At 55.5% G+C, this 17,369-nt stretch overlaps 5 protein-coding genes and 1 pseudogene across 6 annotated transcripts; 3 read left to right on the top strand and 3 right to left on the bottom strand.

The window, feature by feature from the left end:
- Positions 1-1,498: 1,498 nt before the first annotated feature.
- GCG54_00012207 (uncharacterized protein) lies at positions 1,499-2,792 on the top strand (the record flags this gene model as incomplete). Its single annotated transcript, XM_045412092.1, has 4 exons — positions 1,499-1,708; positions 1,756-1,929; positions 1,981-2,298; positions 2,346-2,792. The coding sequence occupies 4 exons, from the start codon at positions 1,499-1,501 to the stop codon at positions 2,790-2,792; spliced, it is 1,149 nt and encodes a 382-aa protein (XP_045263876.1).
- A 454-nt stretch (positions 2,793-3,246) lies between these two features.
- On the bottom strand, positions 3,247-5,152 carry GCG54_00012208 (annotated as a pseudogene). Its single transcript is given in 5 exon segments — positions 3,247-4,292; positions 4,360-4,471; positions 4,540-4,704; positions 4,961-5,044; positions 5,055-5,152. Coding segments are annotated over 5 exon segments (1,505 nt in total).
- Positions 5,153-5,631: 479 nt separating this feature from the next.
- Positions 5,632-6,726, top strand: GCG54_00012209 (Protein ATS1; the record flags this gene model as incomplete). The annotated part of the gene is made up of 1 exon (XM_045412093.1): positions 5,632-6,726. The coding sequence occupies one exon, from the start codon at positions 5,632-5,634 to the stop codon at positions 6,724-6,726; it is 1,095 nt and encodes a 364-aa protein (XP_045263877.1).
- Positions 6,727-6,808: 82 nt separating this feature from the next.
- Positions 6,809-8,438, bottom strand: GCG54_00012210 (DNA repair protein rad9; the record flags this gene model as incomplete). Its single annotated transcript, XM_045412094.1, is given in 6 exon segments — positions 6,809-6,949; positions 6,998-7,599; positions 7,660-7,882; positions 7,896-8,075; positions 8,132-8,269; positions 8,325-8,438. 6 exon segments carry the CDS (start codon positions 8,436-8,438, stop codon positions 6,809-6,811), a joined length of 1,398 nt encoding a protein of 465 aa, XP_045263878.1.
- A 1,901-nt stretch (positions 8,439-10,339) lies between these two features.
- On the top strand, positions 10,340-12,994 carry GCG54_00012211 (Repressible alkaline phosphatase; the record flags this gene model as incomplete). The annotated part of the gene is made up of 4 exons (XM_045412095.1): positions 10,340-10,502; positions 10,971-11,109; positions 11,152-11,233; positions 11,288-12,994. The coding sequence occupies 4 exons, from the start codon at positions 10,340-10,342 to the stop codon at positions 12,992-12,994; spliced, it is 2,091 nt and encodes a 696-aa protein (XP_045263879.1).
- Positions 12,995-16,420: 3,426 nt separating this feature from the next.
- On the bottom strand, positions 16,421-17,044 carry GCG54_00012212 (uncharacterized protein; the record flags this gene model as incomplete). Its single annotated transcript, XM_045412096.1, has 1 exon — positions 16,421-17,044. The coding sequence occupies one exon, from the start codon at positions 17,042-17,044 to the stop codon at positions 16,421-16,423; it is 624 nt and encodes a 207-aa protein (XP_045263880.1).
- Positions 17,045-17,369: the final 325 nt, after the last annotated feature.

Consider the following 17,369-nt stretch of genomic DNA (forward strand, 5'->3'; position numbering starts at 1 on the left):
CGAGGAGGGGACAGCGGCCAGCCAGAAAAAAAAAAAANTCTGTTTTCACTTCCCGAGGAGGGGACAGCGGCCAGCCAGAAAAAAAAAAAATTGGGGGGGGGCAGCGGACAGACGCACGCCAGCTCATCCTGACAGACGCTGGAATCCTGCACTTGCCGGCAGTGATTGTCTGTGCTGGGTTGACCCCTAGTGAACCCTTCCCCAAAAATGATGGTTTAATGATCAAGCTTCATGCTTTGGAGATGCCGAATCGTCCGAAGGTCGTCTGAACCACTCATTCTCTTCCCGCTTTGCATCCCACCAGCTTGGCACCCTCGCAAAATTACACCAAACTTTTTTCTTCATCGAAACGAAGTTTGTGTGTGCTGATGATGGGCTGGGTCAGAATGATAAGCGAGCCTGGGGTGTGACATCTGATATCAAGTCAACATCAACGAGCCTCAGGTTTTAAAGCTCGAACCTGCTTTCCACGGAGAATACTTAAAGTGGTCCTGGGCTTGCGTTAGCATTGTTCGACATGCCAAGGCGATTGGAAGAAGCAGACTTCCTTACCTCGGCGAGCTATGCGATTGGTGACATATTCTCGCCTATGGCGAAATCCGCACTCTACCTAGACGAATAACCTTGTCAAACATATGCAAAAGATTGTGGATGCCCTTGGTTCTTCAGCAAGAGTGGCATGTTGGTCGACAAATTCGTCCATCTGCCGGCCGGTGGAAACGAATAGCGGATATCATTGGCAACCAAGGTGTCACCGTACGCGTCCGGGTGCAGCAAAATGATATCAGAGAGCTGGATAACATCGATGTAAGAGAACCTGAGCAAGTAGCGGTGGGAGAGTCGAGCCCAACGGCGATAACACCCAAAGGTTTCGCAACGACTAACATGAGTCACATCCTCGAGAGCTTTACAGAAGCCCACAAGTAATGCGTGAGAGTATTGTTTCTTGCATCGGAATGTCATTCATACATGTCAGCCTGCCGATAGTTATGAAAAATATGCCAATGTCACAGCAGATTGGAAAGCGATGCTGAATGGCACCAGAAGCTTACATGGAGACGTCAAACCACCGGTCGAGATTGCTTAATGGAGTTCAAGCGCCATTACGTCTGCTCTATCAATATATAATAAGGTAGCGTAAATATCTGAGGGTTTGGGCAGTGCATCACGGGCAGGAAAATGTGCAGTTCAAACAAAGAAGGCGGATGGTGACAGGACTTGGGAGCTCCTGCACTTTAAGATGAAAGCACGATGTCATCGCATTTCGCCTTCTAGTGAATGTGAAGTTGGAGCGGGTGCTCCTACCCAGAAGTTCAGTTTTTCCACCTCACCTCCTACCAAGGCCCGAGTATGCTCCTTCTCAACTCCTTGAGGCTGTTGACTCTTCGCTCCTCCCGGGACTTTTTGGGTTTGGAGTATCACCAAATGACAACCTGACCTACGGACCTCCTACAAATACCCGCCACTACCATCCGACGCCCATTTCCTCGAGATCGTGATGGCTGGCACCAAGATCAAGACGGGCTCGAAAGGTTCCTCCCGTCAGACGCGAACCTACGCGGCCTGCACTCACGTCACGTTGATCCGCGTCTATAGCTACCATCTCCGCTGCGATTCTTGTGGCAACCTTGGCCCCTTGGGCTGGCTGTACTGTTGTACTCAAGATCACGAGGAGTTGCTTCGCGAGGCCATTTGCCGCGGAGAAGAGGTAGGTGCCCAGGACTTGGTAAAAAGCCATTTGACTGACGAGGAAAGTGCAATTTTGACGAGCTGGGCCGTGACATGGTCAATACCGTCAAACCCAGGCTTCGCGGACCAGAGCAGCGGGCCACAAACCCAGCGAACTTTCTCGAGGAAATGTCCCCTGAATTTATTGCCAAAACGTACACTAGCGAACAGCTTATGACCATCTTCAACCAACGCAAGCATGTCAGTGACCCTCACTTACTTGGGTATGATTCGGGGACTGACATGATCCAGCTTGCCAAAGTTCTTCAGCAAGAGTCGGATCGCAAGACGGCAGCCACTGTCAAAGAATCCAATACGTCCGACTTGGCCGAGTTCTTGACCCAGAGCGCCAAACCTTGGGTTCCGAATCCGAGAGAGGGGTGCAAGTACAGAATTTGTCCTTGCTGTCGCCCTGGTGGCGCAGACAGAGCGTATCTCAGCCTCGACAGTATCGCTAACGGCGACGTTCCCGCGACGGCTGCGACTGGTTGGGGATTTCATCACTTCGGTCGCAGGCCGATCTGCCATCCTGAAGTAGTCGCCAACCTGGGTCTTCGCTCGCAGACTGCCGTGAGTATCATAAATGAAAGTATGCGCAATTTCTGACACATCTGCAGTCGACGGCTCCTTCTCTTACGTCCACGTCTCCGGCATCGACAGCCAGCCGAGACACTTCGAGCACTGAAGATAACCTCGAGTCACGTCTTGCAAGTCTGAACATGCAGATCGATCTACCTACCAGACTTCGCAACCCCGAAACATCCTCGCCATACCCAAGCCCACAGCCTCCCTTGCCCCGATCTCCCGGTTCTCCAAACCTCGCTGCCCAAGCTGGACGCCGAGAGTCGTTGGATGGCGACTCGTCCATGCATGATAGCGCGAATGCGTCTGTCAGCTTGCCTTCTGGCGCGGGCAACACGACCGCTGACATCACCACTGCGATGGAAGAGCACGAGAAAGAGGAGGGCAAGTTCTCAGCCCAGCCGCTGAAGGTTCAGAACGGAGTCGCCATGTTGGAAGAGAGCGTTGAGTTACACGTGCCGGATGTGATGACCCAAGTTTGAGCGCAGAAGAGGAACGCTCTCATTGCGGATGGTCAAACTGATCCTTGAAAGCGACGACACGATAGGCGGCCGCGAGACGACCCGTTCGTGTCCGTCGCTAGTTGTTGGTTGACGAAGTGGATGTAACCGTGGTTTTGGTTGTTTCGGCGTTGGATGGAGAGAGATACCCTTTTTGCTAGCGGAATGTCGCCTGTATTCTTTCAATCACGGATAGTGGGCAGAAATACTCAGCAGAATGCAGATTGTAACCTACGCCGCCTCTGCAGGTTCCATAGAACGAGTCATAGATCCGTATCATCATTTTGTAATGGGTATGCATCTTTTCACGACAACATCTTGGTTTCCCGAGTGGGAGCTCCCAGATGAAATTCTCCTAATAAAACCGGCATTGAAAACCCCGCAAGCTCAGTCTCTTGTCTCATACTCCTACGTCTCAATTTCCCAAACTAAGCCCTCAGTCCTTCGTACTTTCCAACACGGCCTTCATCATGGCGTTGCCAACGGCAACAGCATCCTTAAATCTCGGCTGGAAGAACTGCTGTGTCGTCTCAAACCGGTTCTTCCACGTCTCAAAGTGCCCCTGGGAGACACACTCCGCCCAACCCCTCGCACCAAACGTAAACTCCAAGTCGTCGCTGCGGTACGTGTGATCCTCAATCGCCGTCCTCAACGCATCGTCAAGCATCTCAGGGCTGCGGAATAGGTACTCCGCGACGCCGAGCCACAACCGGAACAGGGGCGTCGAGCAAATCATGTGGTCGTACGGCACGATGCCCAGCTCGGCCCAGCAGTCAACCATGGCGAGCAGCGAGAGGTGGTTGTTGGCGCGCGGGGGCTCGGTCTGGTCCTCCTTGCGGCCGAGGGAGAAGCGCTCAAGCAGGTCCGGGTTGAGGAGGGGCCGGTCGGCCCACTTGGGGCTGCCGTCGTGGCCGAAGACCTTCTCCTTTGCGGCGAGGACGCGGGCGCGGAGGGCGGGCGCGTTGCCCTCGAGCATGAGCTTGTAGAGGTCGGTGACGGAGCGGGCGAACTGGGAGATCTGCTTGCGGGCCTCGGGGTTGAGGATGGCGAGGCCGGCGTAGACGTGCCACTTTTGGGAGTAGATGCGCAGCATGATGTTGATCTTTACGTTCTCGACGCCGCCGACGTAGCGGGACATTTCCCAGGGGAACTGGGTGTTTGCGTGCCAGGCCTTGCCCATGGAGAGGAAGGCGGCGTGGGTGACGGCCTGGGTGTCGGCGGTGATGCGGTCGTGCTCGTGGGCGGAGAGGTAGACGTGCTTGGAGCCTAGGACGGAGAGGACGGTCTCGACCTTCTGGACGGAGAGCGGAGAGGCGCGGTGGGCGATGATGACGAGGGGCTGGTTGCGCGGGTCGACGTTGGGGCCGTGGAGGGAGTGGCAGGAGACAATGTCGACGTCCGAGGGGAGATGGCGCTCAAAGGCCTTGATCTCGGGGTCTTTGCATGATGTCTGGCCGCCCACGATGGCGCCTAGTTTCGTTGCTGTCGCGGAGATTGGTTAGACTGGGGGGAACGAGGGACAGGAGCTGGTGGTGAAGGCAAGGCATACATGGTCCGTACTGGGAGATCACGCGGTCAATGGCGGCGGCTTCAACGCTGTAGATGATGTAGTCGCTGGCTCGGGAGACGTAGTGTCCATTTCGGCAAATTTGTATATTGTTCTATAGTTCAAGAGAGGACATGGCTCAGCGGGTGCGTTGACCGGAAGGGCAGGCAGGAGCTCCCATACGTTTCCGGAGAACTCTTCTTTCAGGCTCTCGTACTTTTCCTCCTGGTCACACGCCATAATCCTGCCGGAACCCGCGACGTTAGCCTCTTGTTTCCTCCCGACATTTTCCTCATTTCCTAGCGCCAACAGGTGTGTAGCAAAAGTAAGGGCATGCTTGCGAGTTTCCTGGGAGCAATTGTTAGCTCGTTTGCTTCGATCATGAGAGCTTGTAATGAAGCAGATTTGAGGTGAAGGTTCAGACAAAGTAAAGTTAAGGTAGCTAGGTGTATCATCATGGAAAGCCTTCAGCCATAGCCGGGGCCAGAATGGCTTGCCAGCAAGGCCTTGGGCGATACTCTAGCCAAATGCGCTCTTGTCATCATTACCAAGGGGGAGGGGAGCAAGTTGCCTTGCGTGAGAGAAAAGAGAATGTGAATCTTACCAGAAGAAATCGCGTTGCGCAGAGGCCCAGCTGGGACAGGAGAGGTGAACCAATTACTCACTTCCATCCAGCGGCAGAAAGCCTCTGCGCGTACATCTTCCCCATGTCTCCCATGCCTATCAAGCCGACCACGAAATTTTCCATCTCGGCGGGTATGGCCTGCGGCGTGTTGGGAGTCGAGGAAGATGCCATGATGAGTGTTTGTTTCTGTTTGGGTAAGTAAACGAATGCTCTCTGGTGCTGGAAGTTTTCTGTCAAGACTGCAAAAGTCTGCGCGAAGCAAGCTCTCACATCCTGAGCAAGACCAGGAAAACTTTTTTCGCTTGAAAGCTTGGTTTCGGGGGCGCTGAGTCACGACCGAGAAACGAAAGCTGAAGCTGTTTGGTGGGATGCAGAGGAGAAGAAAAAAGTTGCACGCGGTTCGAGTTCCGCTTTTTGATCTCGCGCCGGTGGGTGTGGAGACGGCAGAGGGCCGCCGGGGACGCGGGAATGATTGGCCGAGGAAAAGGGTCCCCTCCATTGAGCTGCTTAGTTGCATGTGAAGAAACTGGTGGGGGACGAATTCTGTTATTGCGATGTTTCTGGTTGTCGTCATATCCACATTGAAGCTACACCTGCAGGAGCTCATCTCATTAAGAGCTTGAACCAACGCAAACACAGAATTTCCCGAAATGTCGGTACTTTTTGCAATCGGATCCAATGGATCTGGCCAACTCGGAATCGGCCACAAAGAAGACGTGTCGGTCCCCAAGCAGGCTATTTTCTACCCTGACGAGCCAGAGTCTCCCGTGGTTAAGGTCGCTGCTGGAGGAAATCACACCTTGCTTCTGACTGAGGGCGGACAGCTTTGGTGGAGTGGGGATGCCACGAGCGGGGCGTGCGGTTTGACTTCGACGGCCGAGACTCAGGAACCTGTCTTCCAGAAGATTCAGCTGAGCAAGGACGGCGGGGAGAACAATGCTACGACTGCCCTTGTTGCTGCCACCTGGGAAGCCTCGGTTATTGTCCAAAACGATGGTGAAGGCAAGGCGACAAAAGTGTACAGCTTTGGTGCGGGATTGAAGGGTGAACTCGGCCTGGGGGAGTTGCTCGTCCGTTCGCCTTCCGCTACGCTGTTCAAGGAATTCCCACCGACAGGCACTGAAGTCGTGGATTTGGCAGGCTGCATGGGACATGTCATCGCGGTCTTGAGCAACGGGGAGGCGTATGGGTGGGGTAACGTGCGCAAAGGCCAGGCTGGAAGCCCTGAGGCTGTCATACACTCGCCCAGGAAGATCGAGGGCGTCGACTTTAAAGTTACTCGGGCTGTCTGCGGAAAGGACTTTAGCTGCTTGTTCGGCGCACCTGATTCGGGCAAGCTGCTAATCCTCGGATCCGACAAATGGAGCATCAAGTCATCAGCCCCTGAAACCATGCCGGAGTGGCAGGACGTCGGAGCAAGCTGGGGCAGCGTCTACGTGTTGAAGAAAGACGGGGAGCTCCTTGCTTGGGGACGAGACGACCATGGACAGCTACCGCCACCGAGTCTTCCCAAGCTGAGTAAGATTGCTATCGGAAGCGAGCATGTCATTGCTTTCACAGACAAGGGCGATGTGCTTGCGTGGGGATGGGGAGAGCATGGGAACTGCGGCCCGCAGGTCGAGAACAACGACGTCAAGGGACGATGGAATGTCATTGCATCATCAAGATTCATTCCCCCTGGATCGAAGATCACGGGTATCGGCGCAGGCTGCGCTACTAGCTGGGTGACTATCACCACCGGTTGAGCAAATCGGCCACTGCCCCCATCACCGGACAGATACAACTCCTGAACTGCAACATGCCACGCTACTCGTTCGACTTCCTCCTCTATTCTCGGTAGAACAACCCCAGACGCCTGACATCATCTAGGGGTTGTGTAGGCGCCAGGCCTGCGCTGCTTTCAGGTGCCGGATCGATCTCGCCGTTCTGATGGGTAGCACCACGGTCTAGATGCATGATGGATTGGTTCTGCAGCGTGTCAGCAAACATAGTCGTGGGGCGCGTTCGGAGACGTACGGGTTGGTTGCTATGATCCCACTCCAACCTTGCATCCTCCTCAGCCTCTTCATCCTCCTCGTCTCTGACGGGCTCCCACTGGTCGTCGTCCACAAACAACCCCTCGGACCGTATACTAGCGGGAGGCGGTCGTTGAGATGGCCGGAGATCGAACAATGACGTCCTAGCAGCACCGATTCGAGCAGCAGACGCAGCTGGAGGCGGTGGCGGCATGATCTGGGCGGCAGGCTGTTCGGGTGGTTCGGAAGGCGCAGCGCTCTGTCTCCTAGATCCGGCGGCAGCCTCAAGTTGCTGTTGCGGCCGGGGCGGGGCTTTGCTGCCGGCCCTGCCCTTTTTCGTCTTCTGTCCCGGGTTGCCCCTCTCACCGACCGTCATCAGGAGAAATTCGCAATTGATACCGTCGCCCTGGTATGCGAACTGAATAGGACGGGCTGGCGCGGAGTATTTGGCGGAAAGATGAGTACCAGCGATGCCAGCGTGTTGGATAATGGCGCGGAAATCCTTGACGCTAATGACGATGCGGAGGTTCTCTTCGACTTCAATATCTTCGAACTCGTCTACTTCTATGGCGATAGACGTGTGTAAGGGTTTCTTGAGGACCTCTGGGACCAGTTTAGCATGGACACTAGCTAGATCCACTCCACTATGACAACATAACATACCGTCTCCATTTGTCGTTCTCTCTGCTGTACCAATAAAGTTGACATGCTCTCCGTCCGAAACGACCTCGAGGAAGTCGATGCCGGATCCAAAATGCTCCATGAGCTGCCTCAGGGTCCGCGAGGGGATCTTCCAGTGGTGGACGGCCTCATTGCGGTCGAAAGTTGCGCGGACTGGTACTGCGACTTCAAAGGAGAGTCTGTGTTCGGATGTGATGCCTACAAGCTGTCAGTCGTACCTCCAATTTGATTGAAGACCGGGTGACTCTACCGTTTCTGAAGAATAGCTTCACGATGAAGCGGCTTTTGACACCCGGGCCGTCTTGGATTGCCACGTCGCAGCGGTCGATGGAGGTCTCCCTCTCGCGGTCTCGCGTGGGATCACCGCCGCCGCGGCTTCGGAAGATGTTGATGAGTGCCTGTGAAGGGTCAATGGCAGTTCTTCCTCGCAGATTCGGATGTAGCGACGACATACACGGGTGTAAAGCGTGCAGTAAAACTTCTCGCGATACTGTGCGCTGCCCTCAAATTGGTACCGGGAACAGAAGCGGCTTGCTGTGAAAGTAAAGCAGGCGTAGGCTGATTTTGATGAGTTGAGTGTCGAGAGAACAAGCTGTTGAGTCTCGTCAGCTTTTCACATTCGCATTGTCTCGGCGCTGGCGACTAACCTGGTCTTTTTTGGCTTCGAGGGAGACCTCGTCGCTGAACTTGTTTAGGCAAGTGAGGACCTCACGGAGGGCGGTGACGGCATCCTCGCTGAGTGTGAAGTTGAGGATGGCCATGTTGGCGTCCAATGAGTTGCTCGATTGCTGTTATGATGTCATTGAGGCTGGGACCACTGGTACGAAGTTCGATGTTGGGACACCGTAGACGATGTCGTCGTAAGGAAGGACGCGTTTGGTCGCGTAAAGTGGTGGGGTCCAGGCATTTGAGCTGGTGCGGGGCGATGTCGGTTGCAGCCCAGGTGCCTGGCTAATGGAGGTCACCCAATCGGATTTTACAGCGACTTATGCCCCTAACGGGCAGTTTAGGTGCCCGTCCAAAGGCCCTGAGAGACCACGGACGTTACCTAAAGAATTGGAAGAGCCAGGTAGAGCGAATGCAGGCAAGGACACATAAACAGCCAGTGGGAACGAGTAACTGAGGCTCGCAAACTTATTCACTCTTATCACTCCATTGAGACTTCTACTAAACTCGCACTATATCAGGTCCGCTCTTCTTCTAGTATCAATGTTGCTAGACGTTTTCAACGAGATATTGTCATAGACAACAGCACCTTGAAGTTGAGCAATAACAATCGAGTAATTAAGTGCCACCCAAAAAAAAGCCCTCAATGGGTAGACGAGGTCTCTCAAGGTGAAGCATATTTGATGTAAAACTTGGGAGATAGTGATGATAACAACGATTATGATAACGAGGATAATAAGGAAGACGACAAGGACGAAAGTGATAATAGTCAATAATGACGATAATAGTAAAGCAGAGTTATATCTATAATCACAGGGAAATTGGCGGTCGCACATGTCCAGAGTGAATTCCAAGTGATGCACCTAATTCACAAGCAAAGTACGATAATCCATCGCGTAAATAGCTTTATAGGCTGTGAGAAAGTTGCTAAGCTAAGATCTCGTACCGGAATGTAATTGAATGCAAGCAGACTTTTGTGACTGTCTGTCGTAATCACTCCCAACTCGAATCTGAACCAAAAACCATTTCCAACGGCCCGAAGAATTGCCCAGATCCCTCAACGGCAACATGTCGCTGGGGAGCATGGAAACAGCTCCAATGACAGGAGTCGCTCGTGAAGATTGGTTGAATATTGTGCGGCATAGGGGTGCATGCTGTGGGCATGTCGAAGGGTATCTCGCCGCGAGCGTCTCCCTCCCAGGTGGTCAGCTGATTAATACGCTGTAACTCCTCCATAATAAGATGGCAACTAGTGTCAAAGAGAAGGAGCGGGTTATGGTGACATGTCGGAATGAGAAGAACGTAGATACACATGGTTGAAGCGAAGCCGTCCAGGGCTGAACCGGTGAGCTCCCCAGGAGCTTGACTGATGATGGTGTACAGATGCCGGGAGGGAAAATGAAGAACATGCCATTCAACAGAGAACCAGGTCATGTTATAAAGTCCATAAACTTGGGTCGTGTTTCTTCAGCTATGTTTGGTAAGATGCTTAGCCATTTGTTGCCCTCTCCTCATATGTACCACGACTACATCTTCAGCAACGAACGAAGTGTACATAGATGAACCGTCAGTGTCTTGCAGACGAAAGAATACTGACACATCAAACTGTCAAGAAACCAAAGGAATGCAGATAAACGCGACGTTGATGTCTGGCTGCCAGAATGAGGCTGTTGTGACAAACCGGCGGCACAAGCTTTTGCGGCCAAGTCCCACTGCTTCAAATAACCTGGAAGGTAGCTGCAAACACCCAACGGGAATCTCAGACCAAGCTTGTGCATCACGATGAAGCGAGACATCTGCCACGGCCACCAGATCTAAGCACCTCTCCAGATCCCACCTCCGAGCAAATACACTACAACGGCCCGTTCAGTGAAAACCAACCGACCATCCCACATGCCGGATATCATTTAAGAACATCAACGGCCACACAGCGATACACCGATGTTACCCTTTCTTACCCAACCACACCTCGTCCAACCCTCCATGAACCCAGGCCATGCCGAGTCGGGTTTCGCTGGCATGGCAGATCACCCGCTTAGCCCGTTCCCCGCAGATGCCACCCAAACCACCTGATGCCATCCCATCCAACGGTGACGAGCAGGTGACAGCTCCCTGCTGCACACAGACCAAGACCCCTCAAACCTTGGAGGGCGGATGTGGTTGGTGCGCGCTGTAGTCAGTCAGTCCATTAGACAGAGATGTGTGAAAGAGATGGAGAGAGGGAAAAGGCTCGTCCCGCATATGCTGGTCGAAAGTAATCCGAAGTCGTAGCAGCAGCGACAATAAACGCAATCTTGCTGACCATGGGACGTGATGTCACTGGCACATGGGCTGCAGACCTACACCAATCCCCACCCGCGCAATTCAACCCCAAAAATGTGAACCCCGTCTTCCAGCGTCTTGCTGCAGGCAGCCCGTGACCCATTACCCAAAACATGCCTGGAGCTTCGCTTCTCCCCAGGGTCGGGTCGCCAGGCACCTTGTCCGCCGCGCTAGACTTTAGGCGGCAAGGCAGCTTTCCCAAACGCTGCTACCCCGTCGCCTACCCAGCCTCCTCACCTCTGCGGTGTGGGCGGTGGTGCAATCAACACAGCTCCTTTATCAATCTGACGGGGGTACTTACGTAGTGTGGGAGTCAGCGACAACCTTCAAAACCGGCGCTCCTCCCCAGCTGCGACTGCGCGTGCAAGGCAAAATCCTGCGACAACATCTGAAGCAGCTTGCCACGACACGGGCAAGACTTGCCGAACACGTTTTGCAAACATGGTAAGAACTGCCCTCCTTTCTTCCCTTCTAATGTTCCCCGAGCAAACAAAACAAGCTTCCGTCACCCAGAAACTTTCGCAATCTCTCTCCGAGAAACACGGCCGCAGCCACGCACGCGCGCAGTGTATGAATCACGATACAGAAGAAAATGGCTAACAAAACGTCTCCGAGCAAACAGTCGACCTCTGAGAGGACGCCGCTCATCTCAAACCCGTCCGATGACTCTCGCCGTCAACCCAACCCCGACGATGCCTCAGACGACGCCGACCCCCTCCCCCCAGGCCCCTCCCGCCTTCGCGAGATAATCCTCTTCATCTGGGCCCTCGTCGCCACCGCTGCCGTCATCGTCCTCGCCGTCTGGGCGCAGCACCGCAACCAAACCGGCGGCGGCCAGTTCCGCCACCCCACCAAGCGCAACCTCATCTTCATGGTCTCGGACGGCATGGGCCCCGCCTCGCTCTCCCTCACGCGCAGCTTCCGCCAGCACATCCACGGCCTGCCCGAAGACGACGTCCTCACCCTCGACAAGCACTTTTGGGGCTCTAGCCGCACCCGCTCCTCAAACTCCCTCGTCACCGACAGCGCTGCCGGCGCCACTGCCTTCTCCTGCGGCAAGAAGAGCTACAACGGCGCCATCTCGGTCCTGCCCGACTATGAGCCCTGCGGAACGGTCCTGGAGGCCGCCAAGCGCGCCGGCTTCATGACCGGCCTCGTCGTCACCACCGACATCACCGATGCTACCCCCGCCTGCTTCGCCAGCCACGTCCTCACCCGCGCCATGAACGATGACATCGCCCTGCAGGAGGTCGGCGCCGGCCCCCTGGGCCGGGTTGTGGACATCATGCTCGGCGGCGGACGCTGCCACTTCCTTCCCAACGGCACCGAGGGCAGCTGCAGACTGGACAGCGAGGACGTTGTCGCCAAGGCGCAAGACGAGTTTGGCTGGAGCTACGCCGGCGACCGCAAGGCCTTTGACGCGCTCCAGCTCGGCGAGAAGGTCAGCTTCCCCCAGCTCGGTCTCTTCGCGCCCGGCGACATCCCCTTCGAGCTCGACCGCCGCAACATGAGCGATGTCTACCCCAGTCTGAGCGAGATGGCCACCACCGCGCTGCGCGCACTCGAGAAGGCGACGGAGAACAGCGATCACGGTTTCTTCCTCATGATTGAGGGCAGCAGGATCGACCACGCCGGCCACATCAACGACCCCGCCGCTCAGGTCCACGAGGTTCTCGAGTACGACAAGGCCTTCAAGCATGTCTCGGACTTTGTCAAGAACAGCAAGACCGAGTCTCTGCTGGTAGCCACGAGCGACCACGAAACCGGCGGCCTGGCCACGGCTCTCCAGGAGCCCGGACACCTGCCCGTGTACAACTGGTACCCCCGCCAGCTCGCCAAGGCCACCGCCTCCGCCGAGCTGCTCTCCAAGAAGTTCATCCAGCACGTCGCGAACAACAAGGCCAAGAGCAAGGACGACCTGAAGAAGTGGGTTAACCAGGAGCTCGTCATTCCCGGCCTCGGCATCGAGAACGCCCACGCGGAGGAGCTTGACGCGCTGGTCAACGACCCGGGCGTGTCGGTGCAGACCTTCGCTGCCATGATCAGCCTGCGCGCGCACATCGGCTGGAGCACGCACGGCCACACGGCGCTCGACGTCAACGTGTACAGCACGGGCGGCGAGGAGGCGATGCAGATCCGCGGCAACATCGAGAACACCGACGTCGGCAAGTTCCTGCGCGGCTACCTCAACGTCGACGTCGACAAGATCACGGACGAGCTGCGGGAGAAGATGAACATCAAGCAGTTGGGTGCCATGAGCATGCAGCAGCTGCCTGCCGAGGACCCCGGCAGCTGGAGCCAGGAGCAGGAGTACGCCCACCTCTTGTAAGCCTACATGTGATATGAGTCATTGGTTGTCTTGGGCATATTCGGCATATTCTGGAGTTTACGAGCGTCTGTGAATTCTTTCATTGCATAGGGGGGTAGGCTGGAGGGACCAGTACGTACGCTGGACCATTTCTAATCATAGCAGCAAACGACAGCTAGAAGCATTGTGTGAACATCATTGAATGGAACCACGTTTCCGCACCATGTTTTCGTATGCCTGGCGGTGATCGTTCTTCGTTGGGGCCAACATGTTTTTGGTGAATTCGTCGTTGACCGTTCGCGTTGGGTGCAAAGCCCGAGGTGCATAGTTGGCAGGTCATGTTTTACCGGGGCGGTAAGAAGTAAAAAGAGTGCAAGCTGCCGTTTACCAAGTTCTAAAGGTCATTCTTCGAACACATCCCGTGTCGGAGGGGAGATATGCCAGAGACAAAAGACGCATATTTCGACTCGTCCGCCCCCAGATTTGCGAGTTGGCCCATGTGCAATTGCCGTTTTGACTTGCCTCACCTGAGGCCCATGCCTTTCCCGCACTTTTCCCGCATTCAGCCTCATAGAAACGGGAACAAACCTTGGCGTTGGCTCTTCATGCGCTTCATCCTTCGGCCCTTGTGCAGCCCCTGCTTGTATAGTTGGGTACCGCGGGGGGCCTCGCGTATCGACCTTCACAAAGCGATGTGATGTGACGGGCTAGGATTCTCCCGATTTCGTTGGATGCGCAGGCGACGGTCGTTGTACAGGGGCTTGCTTGCCTGACTTGTGCCTCGCGGTTTGCGCACGCCCAGCTCGACAGGCGAGGGCTAGACGCGAGATAGATACCACCTTGGGTGTGCAGCTACCTGATGGCTGAAGGGATCGACGAAGAGGGAGGGATGGGAAAAGAGGAAACAGTGTTTGCTGCCCGACGCGGGAGGAACCCCTGGTCGAGCAGGCAAACATGCTAGAAGCTTGGATCCTTTGGGGCCGCATGCTTCTAGGCGGCTTCCACGATAAGTAGCAAATTGTGAACAAGGAATCGTTCCATGGATGTGCATCGAAATAACGATTCTAGAGGTGAGCAGAGGCTGCTGCCTTCCGACTGCGAACCTTTCAAGTGTCCTTATTGGAAGGCCTAGACGGACATTTGTCGGCGGTAAACGTCGCTTGCAGAATGGGTTGCTTTCGAGCTGAGTATTCCTGCTGGTGTGTGACTGAACCAGAAGGTCATTGCAGGAGGTGAGGGGGATGGGGAGAGCAATGCCCTTTTTGGGATTTATAGAGACAATCCCTCTGAGCGGTTGGTTAGATTCTTACGGCCGGTTACGTTGGGGGGAAATAAGGCTCGGGTTTTCCGCTGTCAATCACCTGTGACAAACCGGCCCCGGGCACCGCCGCCGCCTCGGCGGGATGCGTTCTCTGTTCGATGAAGTTCGAGGGCCGCTCGCAACCCACCCACATCCTTGCAGACGACGGCATCGACGACGACAATGCATGTCTCGGGACCAGGAGGGGGCAAACGTGTTGGTGAATCCAGCTGCCTGCTCGTGACATGGTGCTCCACCACGACCCCGAGTCGCCGGGTCCGACAGTGGCCGAGATACACACGTCTCATTGCCGTGATGTAAGCCAGTTAGCGAGCCCCGACCATCCCTGATGGTCCCCGAATGTGCGCTTTGATCATGTGCATGGGGAAAACAGGACGAAGCAGCCAACGGCTTTGTCCTCACTGGTTACCGACCCGATGGATTCGTAATAACCGGGAAAAGCGAGTGATCTGAATAAGGACAGCAAAGGCGGGCAGGCAAACATGACGAGGTCTCGTTTGGATATTCGAGACATGCCCGTCGGAGCTGGTTGGTAGGAGTTTTCCGCTGTCCATCAGTCTGAGCCGGCTGGGACTGGGCTCGGCGGGTAGAGTTGATGCAGGCGCCCTTACGAGCGATGCATTGTCGCCGAAAACCCTCAAATTCGAAGGGCGGGTTCCCAGCTGTTGATAGGCTGTCACGCATCACGCCGTGCAATGTGACTGCTGCGCCTGCGATCGAGGGACGTTGGCTGGTTCTCGGGCTCTAAATGTTGACCGGAAAGTGCAGGTAAGGCGACGAATTCTTCGGATGAACGCACAAACCTGCATGACATCCTGGGTTGTCCAACGCGCCCGGGCTTGAAGACCGAAATGAGTCCTACACAGAGAGGTTGCGCGCGGTTGCGTAAGTGGTGGTGGTGGTGCAGACAGGGCGTGGTCTGGAGCTTTGGATACCATAGTATGCAGGACCGGGGTCCGTTGGGATGCTGGGATGGGTTTCGCAAGTTGGGGTGGCCAGTCGTGAAATAAACCCGTTGAAAGGGCACCGAAAAGAAAACCGGAGAGGGCGCGGGGGCGGAGGGGCTTCCGAGCGATCAGGTCAGGCTACCTGCCTGCTAATCTCGCGCGTGGCGTTCCTCTACCCGGCGTGCATTGTCTCTATTGGGAACATTGTTTGCTACCTTACCAAGAAGGAAACCAACCGGAGCTTGTTATGGAGGGGTTTGTTCGGGTGTGTGGGAAGCTGGCCAACTCCTTCACAGTGTGCGCCTTGCGGACGTGCGAAGTTGGAATCCGGGGTGTCAGTTGATACTGTGCCGCGGACTGGTCTCCGATATGCAATCCGTGTAAGCCAGGACGGACGTATGTCTCACGGTCGTTGTTGGGAGCAGATGACGAGATAATGCCTCTGGATCCTGGGCGGAATAGCGACGTTCGACCGGTTGAGGTGAGAGTTGCAACGGCCAGGTCCGCAAAGAAAGGGCAATCGCAATGTTTAAGCTGTCTCCTGTTACGTCATGCTTCGGCACCCGGCTCAGCTGCCTCGAATGTCACCTCACCTTCCGCGAGTCAACGCATTCACCAAGCAATGGGAAAGAACTGTGGACATGTACTGGCTGGTATTGCAGTCGCGCTCTACCGATGATACGCCTCTGCTCTCTTGCTACAATGAACCCCATTGTCTGCTGCTGCTCTCGTTTTGCCAAATCGCAAAAAGCCGGCCCCCGCCTTGCGCAAGAAATTTTCGTATAATAACATGACCTCGAAACGCATCAATCCAGAGCAAACCGGGACTGATATCGTCCTGTGGCTGGAAAGAGGTGAAAAAACACAGATGATAATGAGTCCCAAACGCCCAAGCCTCCCTTCAACGCCCTGATAACATGACATGCCTGCCCATCCAGCCCCGGGTCTGGCTCCCTGCCTGAAGTCTCATCCTCGAGAGAAATGTGACCCTGAATCGTCTACTCATTTTCTTCCTTGTCTTGGTTCCGTGTGACGCGTGGATATCGATGTAAATGGCCTCGGGTCGACTAACATGGGAGTGCTCTATGACAAACCAGCGTGGTTGTCCGTCGCGTATCCGCCGTGCGCATTCGCGCCCGACAGAGCTCCCATGCCCGACATGTCGACTTGGCCGTTTTCCTACATAACCGAGGTTGACAGAAGTCGGGCATCGACATCATCCATAGGGAGCTCCATGCTGCCACGGGCCTCCACACCTTGTAGTCGCGACTCCATGTTCTGGAAGCGGGGCTCGTATCCTCCGGCGCGGTTCTCGAGGTTCTCCAAACGCTTGTTCATCTGGTCGAGGGCTTGCTCTATCCGCATGAAGCCCTGGGCCATGTCGTGGCTCATGCGGTCGATCTTGTTGGTAAAGGACCGCATGGACTGGGCCAGCGGCGTGTTTTCCTGGCCGGGAGGAGCGGTCGCGACGCGAGGCTCATGGTTGTGGCTACCCTCCTGAACGGCGAAACGCCACTGGTTGCCGAGTTGAACTTCGCAGACGGCCTTGGCGCGCCAGGGACAGTCGACCTTGCGCGTGGAGGGGTTGCGCTTCTTTGCAGTGCTGCTGTACTTGACGCCGCCGCGGTCGCATACCAAGTCGTAGCGGGTGGGCTTGCCATCGCGGTAGTTGGAGGCGCGGAGCTTAACGACACCGTAGCCCTGGTCTTTGGCGACGCGCTGGACAGAGCTCAGAAGATCTTCGAAGGAGCGGAATATACCCTCGGGCGGAGGTAAAAGCGCCGGCGGGGGCGCATTCGACATGATGGCGGAAGAGTCCAGCTTGGCGGATGTGAAGGGGAGGTGGGGAAAAGTGTATCTGGCGACGAGTCCGGAGAGAAAAGGACGCGTCGAAAAAGGAATGATGAAGCTCTGCTGAAGTGAAGTGAAAACGAAGTGCGGGCGTCAAGGTTTTGTTGGTTTAGCTCAGATGCAGCTTTCCACAGTTGGCAAGTAGCTGGGTTCGTGACGGAAAGGTAGGAACACGGAGAGGTTGGAGTCAGAGAATTCCAATCCGCACGGTCTGAACTAGGTTCGCAGTTAATCCGCCTTCCGGCTAGCTTTTAGCGAGTGGCAGCTTCCAGGATCC

The sequence above is a fragment of the Colletotrichum gloeosporioides genome (genome assembly GCF_011800055.1).
Source record: "Colletotrichum gloeosporioides strain Lc1 chromosome Unknown consensus_49, whole genome shotgun sequence".
Lineage (NCBI taxonomy): Eukaryota > Fungi > Ascomycota > Sordariomycetes > Glomerellales > Glomerellaceae > Colletotrichum > Colletotrichum gloeosporioides.